Source organism: Oryzias melastigma, linkage group LG5 (genome assembly GCF_002922805.2).
Source record: "Oryzias melastigma strain HK-1 linkage group LG5, ASM292280v2, whole genome shotgun sequence".
Classification (NCBI taxonomy): Eukaryota; Metazoa; Chordata; class Actinopteri; order Beloniformes; family Adrianichthyidae; genus Oryzias; species Oryzias melastigma.
Window position 1 is genome coordinate 5,865,909 of NC_050516.1, and position 19,754 is coordinate 5,885,662.

The 19,754-nt window shown below is 40.6% G+C and overlaps 1 protein-coding gene across 4 annotated transcripts in view; it reads left to right on the plus strand.

The window, feature by feature from the left end:
- Positions 1 to 15,021, plus strand: part of chd5 (chromodomain helicase DNA binding protein 5) — a 70,000-nt gene extending 54,979 nt beyond the window's left edge. For 3 of the 4 annotated variants that reach the window (XM_036211818.1, XM_024270954.2, XM_024270956.2), the window contains exons 33-41: positions 1,189 to 1,336; positions 1,407 to 1,493; positions 1,597 to 1,740; positions 1,844 to 1,952; positions 2,081 to 2,213; positions 2,289 to 2,484; positions 4,548 to 4,708; positions 7,478 to 7,604; positions 10,457 to 14,474. In XM_036211818.1, the coding sequence (XP_036067711.1) occupies positions 1,189 to 1,336; positions 1,407 to 1,493; positions 1,597 to 1,740; positions 1,844 to 1,952; positions 2,081 to 2,213; positions 2,289 to 2,484; positions 4,548 to 4,708; positions 7,478 to 7,604; positions 10,457 to 10,584 (1,233 nt within the window). In that variant the 3' untranslated portion in view covers positions 10,585 to 14,474. Of the gene's footprint in view, positions 1 to 1,188; positions 1,337 to 1,406; positions 1,494 to 1,596; positions 1,741 to 1,843; positions 1,953 to 2,080; positions 2,214 to 2,288; positions 2,485 to 4,547; positions 4,709 to 7,477; positions 7,605 to 10,456; positions 14,475 to 14,505 lie in introns of those variants that run through there. The other variant, XM_024270957.2, reaches the window with a different exon arrangement.
- Positions 15,022 to 19,754: the final 4,733 nt, after the last annotated feature.

Sequence of the window (19,754 nt, forward strand, 5' to 3'; positions counted from 1 at the left end):
ATAAACATGTTTCATATGTGTAGAAAAGGAATTGTCCGTCTGGAAAAAGATTTTGTTGAAATAAATTATCCACACAGAAACTTCACCTGCACGGTTCAGAAGGGGAAAGTTTGGGCTAAAAATGTCCTGATCCAGTCAGTGAAAGAACTATGTAGAGAAAATAGATTCACTTCAGTTTGTTCTTGTGTAATTCTTGATTTGTGCGTAAATTAGGATTTGTGTGTGCGTAATTCTTGATCTGTAGTTCACATAATACATTATGTGCAAAAGCACAATTACAAAATTAAAAAAACACAATTGACACATGAACAAATTAAAATTACAACAGCTTGAAGCTAAATTAAGCACAAATCTTTAAAAATTACACACAAATCACTTGTTACACACACACAAAACCTCATGTACGTATGAATCCGTGGTGAGATTCTTTTCACATGTCAGAGAATCGTCTGCGTGTGATGCGTTTAAATACTACTAGAATGCTAGGTCATGAGAGTTTTCTTAAACGAGTGAAGGCTGAGCAGCTGGTCGTGCATAGAGCTTCAGACAAAAAACTAAAAGATAAATCCATGCAGGGAATGTCGTAATAAACTACATTAATTAGTGTATTTTGAGTTTGTTCCACCATTTCATCCTGTCTCCTTCATGCAGAAACAAATTGAAAAACTGTTTTTATGTTTCTTCTTTTCTTGCATGGATATCATGCATCTGATTGGCTGGTCCAGCTGGGTGATTGGGTGACTGTGAAAGGATGCTGATTGGCTGATATACTGAGAGGCAAAAAAAGTGTACAAGTAACTTGTGTTTTATCCCTGGAGATCAGGGGTCTCAAACTCGCGGTCCGGGGGCCATCTGCTGCCCCCAGATAAATTGAGTTTGAGACCCCTATTGTAGATCAACGCGTGTGCCTGTATGAGTGATGCATGACGGACAAAATGTTTTCACAAACCGACAATTTTTTTATAAAACTATTTTACAGACGCACACATTTGTTATTACAGGTATAAAACTTTTTTACAGACGAACAATTTATTTTCTACAAATACAAAATCATTTACAGACAGACAAATCACTTATTACAAAACTTTTGTACGAACAGACAAATGTTTGGTAAACAATCCAGCCTCTTGGGCCTCTGTCAGACTATAAGTTTAGCCTCTGCCCCCTGAACCCCCCCACTCCAAACAGGTGACAGATGCTGAGTCTGCACCTGAGAAAGCGTCTGAGGGTGAAGACGGCATAGACGACAAAACCAGTGAGGACAGGAGCAGAGCCGAGTCCCCGCCCACAAAGACAGAGCCCCCAGAACAACCCTCCGCTCATCCCGCCCTCAAAGGTGAGTTCTGCAGAATATTTCATCTGGTACCTGTGCTTCACTCAGGTTAACATCTGTTTGTTTTCTTTAGCGGACTCCAAAGAAACGGTGAAATCCTCAGAGAAAAGAGACTCCGCCTCTCCGCCAGACAAAAACGAAGATAAGGAAAACAAGCCAGGTGTGTGATGCCGGTGAATGTAACTGTGATCTTTTGAGACGCCACTCCGTGTCGTAACCCTCAGCGACGTTACCGCCGTTCTGCCGTTTGTGGGATGCTGCAGATGAGACGAAGAGCGACGATCCACTGGAAAGTCGCTTAAACGGAGACAAAGACGCTCTGGAGGAGATGGAGGAGAGCCGAAAGGAGGACAAGAACGGGTTCAAGGCCAAGTTCATGTTCAACATCGCTGATGGAGGCTTCACAGGTGAGGGATTGGAATGTGGAGAAGCCCCGCCCTGCTGTGCCTCTTTGCCATGAATGTGTCTTAACGCTGGAAGTGTTGTCAAACCGTCTGTTGTCGCCGTCAGAGCTGCACACCCTCTGGCAAACGGAGGAGAGAGCAGCCATGTCTTCTCTGAAGATGCACGACATCTGGCACCGTCGCCATGACTACTGGCTACTGGCTGGCATCGTGACGTATCCTTCTCCATGTTAGAAGTGTAACACTCCTGACAGGAAGGAGATGAGCAGGAGGTGCTGTGGAATCACACGAACCGCCATGTGTCCGCTGCGGTTGTTCATCCGTTGCCCTTAGCTGTGATCAGACATGGCTACGCTCGCTGGCAGGATATCCAGAACGACCCTCGCTACGCCATCCTCAACGAGCCCTTCAAGTCCGAGATGCACAAAGGAAACTACCTGGAGATGAAGAACAAGTTCCTGGCTCGCCGCTTTAAGGTCTGTGTGTGAACAAAGAAGCTTGATTTCTGAAAACCCAGTTCAGTACAAATGAAGCGTCTCTGCCCCCTGCAGTTGTTGGAGCAGGCTCTGGTGATCGAGGAGCAGTTAAGGAGGGCAGCTTATCTGAACATGACCCAGGACCCCAGCCACCCGGCCATGGCCCTCAACACCCGCTTCACAGAGGTGGAGTGTTTGGCTGAGTCCCACCAGCACCTGTCCAAGGAGTCGCTGGCCGGGAACAAGCCCGCCAACGCCGTGCTTCACAAAGGTCTGAGCTCCGCCTTCCTCAGAGGAGAATCCATCTCCACACGCCTCTGCCCAGAGCAAATCGACTCACCCCAAAGTACAAAAACTATGAAATTCAAAAACATGCAATTCGCACCAATGAAAAAGTTTGAAACTAACTTCACACACAAATTGCTTCACGCACAGATTGCTTTTAACACACATAAAATCACATTTACGCACAAATCTGATGTGAGACTATTTATGTCTCAAGATTTGTGTGTGTGTGATGTGTTTATATGCTCCTGGAATGCTGGGTCATCAGTTTCCTTTTCAGCCATTTTAAACTTAAACTGTGAATAATATCCAGTAAAACTCGACATTTTCCTACATTCTTTAACAGATATGCACGATAATTATTGTAAAAAAAGTGTAAATATGACATTTTAAAATGTTTACCTCTTTAAAAATAAAGATATTTTTCAGAACTGATCACTTCCTTTCTGAAGCCACTCCCCTGATAGCGCCTGTGACATAGCGCTCTTTCCCCCGGTCACCAGTCATGGGGATAGCAGGCGGCGCCGGACCATCCGTAGATCGGAGCGGGCCGGTAGCCGGATCAACCCTCTCTGAGGTCCTTCTAAAGACCCACAGCGGAGACGGTCGATCAGCTCTGCGGCCCGCTCTGCTTCTCCACACCAGGAGTGGGTTCTTCGACTGCCTGCTTGCCCCAGAGAGCCGGGTGTAGAGCTGATCGCCTCAGCGCTCCATCGCAGCAGAACCCCCCTCCCCTTATACGGCGGGAGCAGACAGCGCCAGGTCCTTCTCCACACCCAGGGACCGGAGCGGGACATAGGGCTGAGCGACTCTGACCGCTCTCTGGGTGTTGAGGAGGACCTCGCGCCGCCAACAGCTCTGGGGTGAAGGCGCTGCAGGGAAAGCGCAGCCGTGAGGGAACAATCAGAATAGAGAATTTTTAGTTTTAAAGACACATATTTAGACTTTTATTTATATTTTAGATTAATTATTGGGCATATCTGTTTGAGAAAGTGAGAAAATGTTAAGTTTCTTCAGATATTATTCACAGTCTAAGTTCAAAGCGGCTGATAAGAAAACTGATGATCCAGCATTCTAGCAGCATTTAAACGCATCACTTACACACGAGTTCACATCAGATTTGTGCATTAATGTCATTTTGGTGCGTAACAAGCAATTTGTGTGTAATTTTTAAAGATTTGTGTCTGTACTTAGTTTCAAGCTGTTGTAATTTTCAGTTGTGAGAGTAAAATGTATTTTTTTGAATTCCTTCATTCTTGTACTTGTGCACAAAATGTAATGTATGAGTTATAAATCAGGAATTACGCACACACAAATCCAAAATTACGCACAAATTGAGGTGATACTATTTTCTCTCCATGGATGGAGAATTTAAAACCTGAGATTAAAGCAAAAATGAAGCCTTATTCACGTCTCTCCTCATGTTCTTGCTTTTGACTTTCTTTAATCGTGGAGTTTAACCCCTCAATACCCATGATGCACTCCTGCTCCAAACTTATCCTAATTTAACATCCATTTAAAAGCAAAAACACAACTGATATGTCTTTTTTCACAAAAATAAGACTTCGAGGGGTTTAGTAAAACAGAATTTGGGGTATATACCGTACAAAATGACCTTCACAGATGCCATCTCCTCACAGGTTTGATGGAACAAGCATCAATCAGCTGAAATCATTTTGTTTTCTAGATGTGACGTAAAAATCTTTTAAAGAGGCTGATTTAGGAGAAAGAGTTATCCTGTTCGGGCAGACCAGAGGAAGTGCAGGCAGATGTTTCCAGAGGAGCGACAGCTGCTTTGTGCTGCAGCGTCTGTTCACAGAGAGGAGGTCAAAGGTCACAGCGCTTTCAAATGTTAACAAGTCAAACTCAGATTTCTCTCAAAGATCTTTTATCATTTACTGCTTGTGGTTTCAAATGATGCATCCAGCTTAACATAGATGTTCACATGGGCAGATGTTTTTCCACCATCTTTCAAACCTGTTTCCTGGCTCTGCGTCTGCGGGGCGAGGCGGCGTTCTCTCCTGACGTGTGCGTCCTTGTCCTCGACAGTGCTGAACCAGTTGGAGGAGCTGCTGAGTGACATGAAAGCAGACGTGACCCGACTGCCCAACATGCTGTCCAGGATCCCGCCGGTATCGGCCCGCCTGCAGATGTCCGAGAGGAGCATCCTGAGCCGGCTCACCAGCCGGGGCGGCGAGCCCCCCCCACAGGTCAGACTCTGTCATGAAGGTCCAAAAGCTTAAAACTAACCCCCCACCCCAGCCTGTTTGTGAAGCCCCGCCTCCTGCTTTCTGACAGTGACTTTCATAGTTTTTACCGATTCTTTAAATGTTGGATTTAGTTCTGAGGCACACGCTGACATCAGCTTTCAGAAAGACTTGCTATTTATTCTTAAAAAGGAAACTGGAAAAGATTGATACTTTATTGACCCATAAAGCTGTTGTTTTATGATATAAGTAAAGGCTTGAAGCATTTTAATGTTCACTCTAGAAGGTTTTATTGGACAGCTTTATTTCCCTAAAGACACGCTCCCATCATTGTTATGAAATGATGAGACTTATTTTGTTGAATGAACTGCATGTGAGTCATTCCACAAGAACATTTCTTTACCAAAATGTTTTATTTTTATACCAAGTCATTTAGAGAAATGTTTCACTATCAGAAGAAAACGGATCCGTTTTCTTTTATTATTATTTATTATTATTAATATTATTATTATTATTATTATTATAAATATTATTATTGTTATTATTATAATCTTACGTGATTATAGATTTTTTTCCTGTTAATCTTCCTGTGGAAGCTCTTTGAATATTATCATAATATTTGTTTACAGAAACATTTTTGTTATCAGATGTCTCCTGTTTTATTGAAATCGTAACAAACAGAAAACTGCAATTAAAAAAAACAAATTGTGTTCACTTACATCCTAAAATGCACTTAATTTAATTGAAGGATTACAATGATAAAATATGATGGTTCTCAATAGTTTAGACAAAATTCAACAAACTTTAAATTAGTATTTTATTTTTAATAAATATTTTCTGGCAATTTAAAAGAAGCATGGTTGAAGATGATAGAATGATGACAATTTCGTTTTATTATTTGATAATTATTTGAAAAGCTGGATGGTCTAACAATCAAAGTATTAAAATCTTAACTCAGTCAGTTTCACAGTCCCATTACACTAAAAAATGATTAAATGATTTTATTCAATTATTTATTTAATTATTTTCTATTTCTTTTTTTTTTGTTTTCAACAACACAAGCACAACAGATTTGATGGGGTTGAGATTTTTGCACAGAATCGCTGCTCCTTCATGTACTGAACACCAACAGAAGAGCAGATATTATGCTTAGAGTTCAGAATTAAAACAGTTGATTTAAATACCTAAAGATGGTTTTCACAAGTTAAAGTTTTCTATCTTCTCTTTATGTTTCAATGTTGAGTTGCTAACTTTGGCCAAATTTTCATGAACCAAATAGCTTTGGATGAACGTAAAATGTGTTGGCTTTTTAAAATAGTGTTGGTGGTGGTCCTAAAGTAATTCTTATTATGATTTAAAGGGACAAATTGGTGATGTCAGTGATAATACTAAATTATTATTTCTCATTTAAACATAATTTCACTATTTAAAAATATGGTGCATTTCAGTTTATTCATAAAACAGCTTAAATATAACGTTTGAAGACCAGTTATGGTAAATGCACATTGGAAAAACAGATGGGCTCAGATTGTGCCGTTTTTTTTTTAAAGAACATCACATGAATTCATGCTTTTAATGGAAAGTCAAAAGCTGAAGGAATTGCTTTAAAAAGCTTAAATTTAGTTGGACCAACATCTTAATTTAATCCAAATGTATTTCATTTTAATGCAGATTTTTTTGTTAAATTCCTGTCGTTAAAGATTTTGTTGACATCCTATAATCACTCATATTATCTCTTAATCTGTCGTCCTTCGTGTATACGTTTTCCCAGAAAACTCTTATTATGATAGAAATGTTTGATCCCTTAAATCCCGGATAGTTTACATCCAGGATGTTGTTATTCGGAGGCTGTAGAATCTCAGGTTTCTGTGAAATCAATAGCACAGCTGAGTGATTGTTTGATATGAAAGACTGCTGTCTAAGACCTTGAAGCACTCGGGTGACATGACGCAGCAGGAACATTTTTCTCCTGTTATTCTCTGATGATCTGGGAAAAACAAGCCTTAAAACCAGCTTAATTATTTAGTTTAACCACCAAATCTCATTATTTATTCTAAGTGCATTAAGCAGAAAAAAAGACTATTCATTATTTTGGTATTTTTTTCTGCTTGTTTCATTGCAAAAATAGGTGGTCCAAAAACACGAAATAATCCGTTCATGGAGTAAAATATTTCACTTATGAAATCTAATAAGATGTCAAAATCTGAAAACAACAAGCATGCAAAAAGGGAAGATGAACTAAAAAAGTTAATGATTGAACATTAAAACAAAAATTAAACCAAAAATTTGATTTTTTTAAATTCTAAAATCCTTTTTTTTATATAATCAAAAGTTTGGAGCAAAATGATTTGAACTCATTTTAATAATAATCTCATTATTTTTAGATTTGAGCTCTTCATAAGACAAAACCACTTGGACTGTGTTGGTTTTCAGAAAAGCCTATGAAGATATTTTTCAAAGAGAAGTTAAAATGAGGGTTTGAAATCTTCACAACAGTTTGGAGTGTTCTTGTTATGAAGTCATCACTTCAATCACTTTACTGTTTTATGTCGCAGAGCTTCTGTGTTTCCATGGCAACAGAAGAGGACAAAAAGGGGAAAATATGTTGTTTTTGTGTGTTTATTAACACCTCAAATCTGTTAAACGCCACATTAATTACTGATTGCAGCAGTGTAACCCAGAAGACTTCCCTGTTTTAATCCCCTCATAAATCTGCGGTGTCGCCTCGCAGCCCAGGAAGGAGGATGACCCACTTTTCTTGTTTGTTCCCAGACTTTTGGCCAGGGCGGCTTCGCCTGCTCACAGATGTACGGCGGGGGTTTTGCTGCAGGATTCAGAGGACCTGGCGGACAGCCCATGGTTAACTACAGTCAGATGCCCTTAGGACCTTACGTCAGCGGTACACATTAACCTTTATAATGAATCTTATGTGACATAACACAAAAAATGTTACTCTGGCAGCCGGAGCAGAGACTGGAGGCTCTATGGATGTTTTGAAGACCCACTCTGATCATCTTTTGATCTAAAATTCTTCCCAGTGGTCTTTTAATCATAATATGAAACTTTTAGACAAAATCAAAAGAATGTGTTTTCTGGGACATACAATGCAAAAACTAAACCCTTAGACATTAAAAAGACTATTATTTTAAGAAGATTGTCTTACTTTCTGTCTTGCAAGAAAAATAATCTTAAAATAGTTTTTAATAGCAAAATAATCTGAGAAAACATTTCTTAGTGACTAGAATTTTTTTTTTTTTAAAGTTAGACTTTTTGGTAAAAATGATCTTCTTATTTCACTGGTAGATTTTTTTTTCTTTAAAAAAAAAAACCCAATGGGGTAATGCAGCTAAAGGGAAACACGACAGGACAGCTGGAGGCTGACTCCACTCTCAGTACAGATTTGAAAAATGCAAATAAAAAAGGGGGGGTGGGTGGGGGCAGGCTAAGCGGGGGAGGTGTGATTTGGATCTCTGATTGACGCCGGGTTCACACTGCACACGGGAGTACATCCGCTTCACCTCCATTTCACAACAGACGCATATTTTTTCATGACGGTCAACAGGCGGTTTGCTCGGCGGTGGTTATTTAGAGCTTCTACAATTAATTTGACATCATCCACCTCTGTGACATCCAAAACCACCCCCACTCCATAGTCGGCCCACTACATTGATTTTTTTTTTTAGTCACATGACTCTTCTGGTTCGTCACAAAAACTCAGACAACTCAAGATGCTTGCATGAAACTTTTGCTTCCAAAGGTCCTGCAGGAATTTCCCAGGAAGGGAGAGCAGTTGAAGAGCACGTCAGCCCGTCCACTATGTACACACACAGGCGTGCACACACTCACAGCGATACTGCATGGAGAAATGGCATCAGCTAACTCAGAAGCAGCTCGGAAATATCCTGATAATCGCGGAGGATAATTATCATCCAGAGCAGGTGTTTATTATGGATGGATTTTTAAGGCACAGAGAGACAGATTGACAGTCAAGTTTTCAGTCTATTGTTCTGGATAAAAAAAAAAAATTCTTATGTTAAGGAATACTGCAGTGTTCTTTAATAAATGTTTACAAAACATGATCAGAAGTGTTTTTAATGAGCATGGATCGGTAACGGACATTCCTCGGCTGCGGGGGTTCTCTATATTCAGCATATTCGCGAAGGTGTCTGGTTTTCATCTCTACAGTCTGTTTAGAAACAAAAATATGATTGCATTTGTCAATAGCTGTATTTAATTATGAAAAAATTGGTTATAATTTGAAAATTGACTGAATTTTTTTGTTTGCTTTGGTGTAACTTCCTGCCAGGATTGATGCTGATCTCTCGCGACTTTTGCAAAAACTAGACCAGATGCCAAAACGATCGCTGCACTGTGTGAGCTTGCCGTGGAGGACGCTCCGCGTCTGGTGTGAACTACACCATAGGTTAACAAGGACGCTCCGTTCTGCCTGCGTGCAGTGTGAGCCAGGTCTGACCATGAGGTTAGCTTGAGGTAACGTAGTGACTCTGCGTCTTCAATATGGAGTGGGATGCCGGTTTCTCCACAGAACTTTCTGTGAAGGTTGAGGATTTTTCTCCTCCACCTTCTCCCAAGGCAGACGCTCAGAATCATGGTTCAGACTGAAGGAGACCTGTGTCTGAGTGGTAAAATATTGCTAGCACCATAAGCTAATAAAGGCTAATGTATTAAAGATACAATCCAGAGTGAAAAGTTCACTCCAAATCCATCACCAGGACATGTCCTGGTGATGGATTTGGAGTGAACTCTGCAGAGTTCTCTGGATTCAATGTTAATTACACTAAACACTGTTGCCTAACTTCCAAGTCCACTGGAAAGTTCTTCAAGCCAGAAGATTTTGAAAACCAAAGGCCAATACAGGACATGCTAAAACTAACATGCTAATGACTGACTGTTAAAGAATCAAAGATGGGCGGGGCTTTAATCCTTGAGCTGCAGAGCATGAAGACGTGAAACTTCTGAAATGACGTGGGACTTAACACGGTTGACCAATCACAACTTACAACTGTAATACCAGGTTCCAACCTGTAGGGGGCATGACACAGATGGTTTTAGACTAAAATTTCAGGAATTAAACAAATTTATTATAAATTGTCAAAAATGTGGCAGAGACCAATAGACAGTACTTTTAAAGACTTATTTATAGAGGTCAACAGACAAAAAAAGTTGGTTTAGAGTTTGGTTACCCTTAGGCTTCTAATGGTCTGTTTTTGAAGTGTAGTTTCTGCAGAGCGGCAGTAGTTCTTTAGAAATTCATTTCTGAGTTGAGGGCAGAGCAAACCCCCCTTCCCGTCACCAATAACCGACTACACTTTCTCTCGCGAGCTGATAGCTCTTCACATCCCTAAGCTAACATTAGCGTCACATTGAGGCAGAGCAGGGAGCTTGTAGCCCCACTCTTTCTACGTCACAAATACAATCTTTTTCAAATGTATTTTTTCATCTGCTTTGGATTTATATTAATTTGATTAAAGAAAAACTTCAGAAATTACATTTTAAGCTAAATCTTTATGTATTTCCTCCATCATTAAAAAAAATGCCCACAAGAACATGTTAAAAACACCAAAAGACAGTTTATATTGGAGTGGGTCTGTAAACGGTGTTATCAGGTTCTTTAAGCTCCGTCTTTGTTTGGAGAAGATTCATTCGTCTGAGCTTGTTCTGCCTTCAGGCCACATCAGCCAAACTGAAATCGATCAACACAAATAAACATCCAGTCTCTTTGCTCTGTAGTGTCTTCAAATGGAACCGCATTACCCACAAGCCATCTGGACAAGAAATCGCTCGAGTCCCTGAGAGACGTGGGGACTCCTGACCTGAAATCGGGCAAACCTACTGATGTCATCTGCATCGAGGACTAGACGGCTGGAGGGATGGAGTCTGTGTGGACCGGATCCGCTCCGGCGCTCCTGCTTCTTTTCCATCAACACCAAGCGCTGCCCTCTGCTTTTTGGGGATGGAACTTTTTGAATTCTCGTACCTATCTTAAAGATTGCACTTTTTATCTTTTAAAGAACTCACAAACGTTCTTCAGAGGGTTTTGGTTTACCTGTGATGAGGATTTGCAGGCTGGAGAGACCATTCCTCTGGACTCTGAGCCGTGCGCGGCGAAACGAAACTCAAGCGAAATCTGTTTGATTCGGATTCATTTAATCCTGGAATGTGAGTTTTATCTGTGTGAGCTGCAACTTTTTTATTCTCTGTGCGCCATCTTGCTTTTCCCCGCTCGCTAACGCACTGTTACACTGTGACCGTGTGCCGCTCTGGGAGAGGAGGAAGCTGCTTTCGGAATCTGAAATTTTTCAAGTGACACTTTATGAGTTTGTGTTTTTGTCATCCTTGAAGCCAGCAGAAGGAAGATTGATTCAGTCATAGATGCAGTCGCAGACGTGACCCACTGCCACCTGCTGTTTTACCTGGATAAAGTCATTCTGCTCCGCCTGCAGCACCTGTCCTACTGTATATACTCAGAGACTGCAGCGGATTTACCTCATTAGGGACTAACGATGCTGAAAATGTAGACGATGAAGTCAAAGAGCTGCCTTGGAGCTGCAGACAGAAATCAGCTTTGAGCTTTGGGAGTGCCCAGAGGGATTTGGATGCATTTTAACCAGACTTTAGTATTTCTGTGAATAGTACAATATTTGTGATTTTGTTTTCTTCTTCATATGAATGTTAGTTATAGCTGTACAGCTTGAACCCGGTGCCATGGCCACATTTAGAGCTTCAGACCAACTGAAAGTCTTGAACGGAGGGTTGTGTTTGTTTTCTTCACGTGTCTCATGGATTTTTGCTTCATTTTCAAATAGAAAGCAGACTTTTGGTGTCAAGGTTGGACGGATTTTGTTTCCCTCTAATTGAATCAGGTGTGTTGATTTTTTTTTGGTGCCATAGAGGAAGAAGAATCCGGACGATGTGGTTCTCCTCAGAGACTTTCATCTGACTGAATGGCCTCTGTATGTCACCTCCGGAAGACCACAGTGTTGCACTACATTATCCTCATCTCTGCTTCCTTGTTCTTTGGTTGATTTACAGCAAATGAAAAGATGGTGAAACTTTACATTTAAATGAAGTAACTGGATCAATTTTTTGACAGAAAAATATTGCAGAAACAGTCTAATGGCTGCACATTTGTTCCCTATAATACAGGTTAAAGCGATATCTATAAGCACTCAGTTCTGTTGACTTTGATGTCAAACAACTGTTAAAAATGTTTGACACATTTGCACTAAAAAAAAGTAATCTCAGCGTCGGGATACGCTGCCCTAAAAACCGTGGAAAAATATGATAGTGCCTTCACAAATCTGCAAACTAACATCCCATAAAAGGTCTGTCAGGAGTTGGAGGTGACACGAGTCAGAGGAAAAACACCTTCTGTCAGGATTTCCAGTAAACCATTTCAAAATCCAACTTAAAAAACTCGATCCAGTGATTGTTGAGGCTTTCTGACGTGTTGCAGCGATTCCGGGACAGGTTGTTGGTGTTATGAAAACAGTTTTCGCTTCAGAAAAGATTTTTTTGTTCCTGCATCTCCTGCTGGCTTTTTTCATTGGTATTTATTTATTTATTTTTTGCTTTCAGATTTTGTTCTCCAGCAAACCGTGAAAATGTTTTTGCTGTTTTTGCACTATAAATGGAGAAATTCCTGCATTCTTTGCTACAAAAATGTGAGAAATCTTGTCAAAAAATAATATTTAGTATAACTTTTAGAACATCAGTCATGTTTGTACTGTTAATAAAAAACATATTTTTATTTATTTTTTCCATCAGACTCTCGGTGGAGCTGAACTTTTCCTGTGTTCCAACTTTTTTTAGTTTGTTGCTGCAAAATCAATAAGAATCAGTTCCAACCATTGACTGTACAAGAGTGACTGGCTCTCTAAACAGGAAGTACCTGGAGCTATTATTCAGTCGTTGTATTGGTCAGAATAACCATTCTTGCTCTGATACCCCTTTTTTCTTGATAATCCTCTTTTTTCAGTATTTTTTCTGTAGTTCAAGTTTTTAAAGTTATAAACTGACCAATCAGATACCGCAGTAAAAGTGACGTTTGACGCCTGGTTCAGTGGAGGCCTCTTCCATTCAGCCCCCTTGTTAACCTATGGCGTGATTCACACCAGGCGCGGTCCTCCGCAGAAGACTCGCACCATGCATGTTTCAGTCCATTTTGTGTGCGAGTCGCGAGCGATCTGCATCAACTCTTGCAGGAAGTTACATCACATGAGAAAATCTGGTTTATTTTCATAATAAAACAGAATTTTCACAATAGAACACTGTGGTTGATAAATGCGATCATGTTTTTGTAATATTTTTTGGTTTATTCATTTACCCATGATTGCAAAAATAAACAACCAACCAAAAAAAGTTCTAGCAGAAGCCCTGTCGACCGTCGCGGAAAAATGTGCATCTGGTGTGAACTGCAGGAGAGAGTGGATGCCGGCGCTTCCGCGTCCAGAGTGAACTAGGCGTAATTGAGAAATTTTCCTTTAAAATGGAGGAGGTGTGTCCTTCCAACAAGCTCCTTCTGATTGGTGAGAGTGGTTGTCATAGAAACGTTGACCCAGAATGACTCGGACCAATCACAGTTCCCTGATGACTTCTGAAGATAACATGGCATCGTCTATATAGTGGAAAAATGGTAACGGAATTGACTTGATTTAGTTGGAGCCAGAATAAGCCATTTTCTATGAATGATGTCGCACTCACCCAGTCCAGTTCTCATATGCAGTCAGTGTTTCCATTTGAAATGTTCTAAATTGATGAGCTGTTTCTTTGATTCATTTCAACATAATGATTTCATTTTTTTTGGAAGAAAAAATTGTGAATTTTAGCTTTTTTTTTTTTTTTAATTTGGTTGAAGATGCCAGTTTTTTCACTTTTTCTTTTCAAAGAGGGTGGAATGTTTCTGTCGCCCTCACACAGATGTCTTCACTGACTGACGGTCTGAAATGATCTGATCTAAATGGTTCTTTTGTTTTCATCTTTTCCTGCAGTATTTTCTTGAGGTGCTTTCATGTATTCATCCAGAATGTAACCTTTCTCCCCGCCTTTGGTACCACCCAACATCCTCTGACTGGAATCTCTACTTTATGACCAAACAGCGCCATGTGATGACCCCCCCTCTGTGCTATTCTTTGTTAGTGTCCATCAGTGCAAATCGTCATCGGCGGCGTTCTTCGTCGTGCCATCAATACTTGAGTGAAACATGTTACTTGACAGATGGGACCTCAGAAAATGTAAATACTTGAAGGATTTTTCAGAGATACATTTTTGTATTTGGGTAAACTGATGAATGTTTACTGAATGGTGTGGCCATGGAACTGCCATGTGCGAAGTTTGTGCTCATCAATCAGAATCACGACTTTCCCTTTGGAGCAGTGGCGTCAAAACAAACAATGAAATGCAATCAAACTGAAGTCGGTATGAATGTAACGTTTGTTAAAAAGGCTTCAGTCTAATATTATAAATATGTTAACAATGTATGTACTTGCTTACTAAGTTGGCTTCAAAAGCTACCAGAAGACCCTGAAAAGGCACCTTTGTTGCAGTGAATGCACAGCATGTGAAGCGTTTGACAGTTCACTTTCAGGGGGCGGCCGTGTATCTAGCATTTACAACGAGCTCCCAGCAGTTTTATGGTTCTCATCTTTGTGCTGTATAGCAACTGAACGAAAAAGTGAATTGTCATCTTTTTATTTGTATTCCGTGTACCTGTTCAACGTGTTTTATTAAATCTCCTGGACAACAGCAACGACGCACCTTCGTTTTATGTGTATTTGCAGACAAGAGCTGAGGAAGACGTCTGAATAAAGCAGAAGACATGCCTGACACGAGTATACAGTACCATCACTGCACATCTCTGCGCTCCTCGCCACTGCAATGAATCTGAAGTCATACAAGCGCAATCTACTGCAGGAAACATGACACCGGATGAGATGGTGAAAAAGTCAATATGTATGAGCCAAAGTAGGGAAAAAAAATCCACAAATGCATACTTTCAGCATTAACGTATATAAAGTATCATGTTGGCCCTCTTAATTATGAAACAAAGTCCAAAGTAATAGGAATTTTACCATTTATCCGATAATATTCCTAATTGGAGAAAAAAAGCTTAACATTTCAGTGCTGCAAAACATCAATTTCATTCTAAAAAAAAAAGCTGTTTTCCACCTTTTTTGAACCAAGGTTCACTTTTCTTGTTAAAAAAAATCACAAAAATCACTCAAAGTGTGAAAAAAAATCTGTGGTCTGTATTAACATTATAATATCATTCTTATAAATACATAATAATAAAAAAATCAAACTAGATATATGACATTACCTGTAATAATGCTAGTGTGATGCTGTAAGCTAAATGTGGATGCTGATGATAGTGCTGGTGGCTGAAAACGCTGAAGCTAATAGACAGCTGAAAATGTTGAAGCCGAAAGCTTGCTAAAATAATAGCTAAACTCCAAATTGTCCTAAAAAACTGGAAAAATGTCTAATTTTACCAAAATAGCTCTACAGAATGCTGTAAAGCATTCACACTATAAACACAAAGAAAACTACATTCCATGTATTTACTTTATATTTATTGTGCAACCTGGTCATGTTTGGATGAACACAGAGATGATATCCTGGTAATAATACATTTTCTTTGGACAAATTAGATGAAATTGAATAATTTCCCACAACAAAGCAGTTGAAGAACACAGCAATAAAATTTTCTTTACATTTGCTCATTCTTTTCAAGTGATTTTTTATCATTTTATTAGTGACCAAATTCTGTTTCTTCTTCTTTTAATAAAAAAATAACTTTTTGTTAAAATTATATGAAATGTTTACTTGTTTATTCACTGTAAGCTGTGATGTTAATTTCAAACTAAGAATAGAACAAAAATTGCATTGATCCCAAAGGGAAAAGTACTATGTTGCAAAGCTTTGATAAGAGCAAGGCTTTGATCAACATCTAGAACGCATTCCAGATGCCCGATATTTCAATTTATCTGCTAATTGAATTAAAAACTACAATAAATATTAAACTTTTGCTTTCTTTGATTAAAGATTTTGCATCTAATTCTTCTTTTTACCCATTAACGATGACTTATAACTATCTAAAACTATAGTTTTTTTAAAAAAACTTTTCCGTGCGTTACTGCTGGGCTTTTCTGGAGCTACCTTGTAGTTTCATAGAACTAAACTGTGTTGGGTGAATGCTACTGTTGAAAATCCCCAGTGTCCTGTAAGGATTGTCCCTCTTTTTTCTACTATGCATCCCTACTATGAAATAAACTAAAAAAAAAATAATAAAAATAAAACAGGCAACTAAATGAATACAGTTAATCCTAATTGAGTAGGAATACAGGTTTTTCATCTTTAATCTACTTGTAAAGTAAAAAGTATGATGCTGTACTTTAAGTAATAAATATTTGCAAAAACTTGCTCAGTTAAATGAGTAAATGTAACTTATTACCCGCCTCTGATTACAGTTGAATAAATAAATATTCAAACCGAATGGTTACTGTCAGAAATATGAGGTAAAATAACCTAATTTAACTAATTTCGGTGGTTTTGATTTATTTATTTTCTGAGGACTTGAACTGACGCCTTTATCCCACACAGGAAGTTGGGTAAGCAAGTATTACCCCTAATTCGCTTCGTCCAGCCCACTTTCACCAATGATTGGTTCATCCACCAACTGGGAGGCTTCTCATTGGCTGGCTGCCGGACTGTCCCGCGCTCCCATTGGCCAGCGGCGTTTGGGAGCTCTCCCCTGCTTTGTGCCGCTCCGAGACCAACGGCGGGGGTCCGCTTAGAGCTGGGCGGAGGGAGGACAACCGAAGAAAGGACGGACCGAGGTTCGGACATGCGGAGGGGCAGGGGGCATCTTTAAAAAAGAGAGGGGGCGCTGAGAGGGGCAGTTAGAAGGAGGAGAAGGGGCGGGAGAGAACCGGGTCACCTCTCGGAGCAGAGAAGAAGAAGTTCTGGGAAAGTAAAGAGCGCGAGGGAAACTCCTCAGACACTTGCTGTCCTCGCGGGACGCTGAAGATGCGGGAGCCGGACCCGCCGGGGTGCGTGAGCGGAGACTCCCGGGATTAAAGGGTCACCGGGGAGATCCCGGAGGAGAAGCAGGAGAGGAGGTGAGGGGGTGAGGGGTATGAAGGATTTACTGCCCTAAAGGACTGTGTCTGCCCCGTTCTTCTGTGTGGTCAGCATGTTTAGCTTGTTGCAAAGACAGCAGCTTTGTCCGGGGGTGGGGGGTGGTACACACACCGAGGGGGGGGGGGGTCTTGGGTAGGGCCTGAATCTCATTGTGACAGCTATAAGGGCAGCTGAGGGGCAGGAAGACATGGAGGAGGATGTCTGAGCACACACCATCACGGCCAATTAAACAGGAGCCCCCCTGACAGCAGGCAGGGCGGGGGTCCTGTTATGGTGGCAGCAGATTCTGACAGAGACCAGGAAGGATGAGCGGGAACGAGTCCAAGGCCTGCACGATCCGCCGCCTGTCAGTAGCTGGGATACAGGGCGGAGAGGGCAGAGGGCGGGGCTTAGTGACCTCTGACCCAGCCTGTACCGACTGAATGGGTTGCCTCTGGTTTCAGCCTCTCTTGCCGGATGTCTGTCAGAGGTTTTCAGAGAAAGTCCTCGTCCTCTCAGGGCGGGAGATGTTTTCCTCCTTAGTCAGCTCTTCAGACGGCCCCCACCATGCACGCATCTCCCCACAAAGACCTCTCTGTGGACGAGGGGGGTGGGGGGGTTCCTCACAGCATTATATTTACAAATGAACAAATCTCACGAGACAATCAAACATTTGATACGAGGGCCACGCCCTCCGTCAGTCCACCGGCCCAGCAGCGGTATATCATTAACCCTCAGGAGGAATTCTCAGTTTGTCATACACCTCCATCAAATAAAACTTTATCTCCTGTAAAGCTCTGCTGACAGTTCTGCTCAGAACCTGCCGGGTCTACGTGGGTCAGGTGTGTTCAGGGGAGGGAACAGAAGGAAGCAGGTGACAGGCCACAGGTGTAATTAATGCTCCTGTGTCGTCATGCTTGGCCCTGCACACAGAGCTGCTGTTTCCTCTTGGCTCTTGAACCTGTGAGCTGTTGTGACTTGCATGTTCTGGCGTCTCTGAGCTGCTGCTGACGGCTCCCACTGAGGATCACTTCAGTGACCTTCCACACTGTGAACAGCCTATCAAAAAGCTCTTTGAGCTTTTAAGTGGTCTATCATTTTAATCAAATAATTCGTCTAGAAACCTGCTCTCTGAGCACCTGCCCCTCCCGATCCATGAAAATGAGCGGGTTCTCACATTGTGACATCACAAAGTGGGGAACAGCCCTTTCCCTGAAGAGTCTGTGTTTCCAGCTCCGCCTCAGGATAACACACACACCCACTTTCTCAGCAGAAATACTGTTGATTGGCAAAACGCTTTCATTTTAAATGCACAATATGCACACGCATCTTTGCAAAAGTTTGGATGTTTTTTGTTTTCGTGGGTGAAATGCCTGAGATGATGTCATGAAATGGGGGGCACCCGCATTTAGCGAAAGGCGGAGCTCCAGGTTTTTGGGTTGTCTGGGTCCGTGGAGGGTCGTAGATAGGGCTGGATTGATAAAATTGATTAATCGATGTGGATCGATTTAAGCTTAATAGATCAATAATTGATTAATTAAAATATGGATCAATTTAGCACATAAAGCTAAAGTCAGCTAGCTTGATGCTAATGTTTAATGGAATTTCCCATGGGATAGCTAATGCTAACGTTCAGTTGACCTAAACATCCATTGTTGACCAAATGAACATCTTTATAAACTCACAGGCATTCATTTTCCAAATTTTGGAAAATTCTAAACTCTTTTAAGGAAATATTTTTAAAGTAACCATTTGTGGTCTAAAATATCATTTTTTGCTCATACTTTCTTCTTCTGGAATAAGGTGTACTTCTATAGCGCAATTGCCACCTCATGGCCAAACTGAAACTCCCTCCAGGTGTTAATGATCTGAACATTTTAGTTAGAGCTTCTCCTTTAGAGAATCCATGTAACACTGGATGATATTAACAATCTCATTATTTCACTGATACATTTACAGTATGTGAACTGGATCAGATTCCTATAAATATATTCAAAACATATAGTAGAATATTAATGTATTTCTAAACACATGTATAAATCTGTAAACTCAAGATTGAACTGAAAAAAAAAACCCCAGAATCAAATCAGTCCAGACTCTGGTGAATCGAATCGTTTCTGTAAGTTGTTCTTGATACCTAGCCCCAGTCGTAGAAAGGAGTGGCTTTTTTTGGTGTTTTTAATGTGTTCTTCTGGCATTTTCTGATGATGAAGGACATATATATAAAATTAAGCTTCAAGGTGCACGCACACTTGGCTCACATTCAAGCGGCCACTTTCAATGAGAAGTCATGCAAACACGTGCAGACCAGTTTGTGGCCTCCGCATCATGAATGTGATCACTCGTCGCTACGCATGTTTTTCAGTCCGGTCGCGGGTGTTACGTACCAATCGGGTGTTCATTGAAAGTTCATCCCAGTTTAATATTTTCATGCTAAATTGGGACAACACAGCACTATGACCAATTAGGGACTCTGATTTGAGAGTATGGGTGGCTCAGCTTCAAAGCACCAACCATTGTAGACATAATCATGGAAGAGACATGAATAATTCTGGATTGTACTATGGATTGATATAACACCAAGACGGACATTTATTTGAAAAACACAGCTGTGAAAACAAAAAGTCTGGAGAAGTATTTGCAGGATTTGACTTTTTGCTCCAAACCTCTTCCTTTGGTTGGTAGGGCTGGGAATCACTGGGGACCTCACGATACGATGCGATACGCAATACACGGCTTACAATATCAATGATATCGCAATACTGCTTTAATTGGTAAAGAAAATCGTCTCTAAAACATACAATATATAAAGGAACACATTTTTTTAGGAAAATATATCCCTGTTTTTATTTTTTAGATTAAATACAATTTTAATAAACAACTTGTGTCCTATTTTGTGCCACAAATA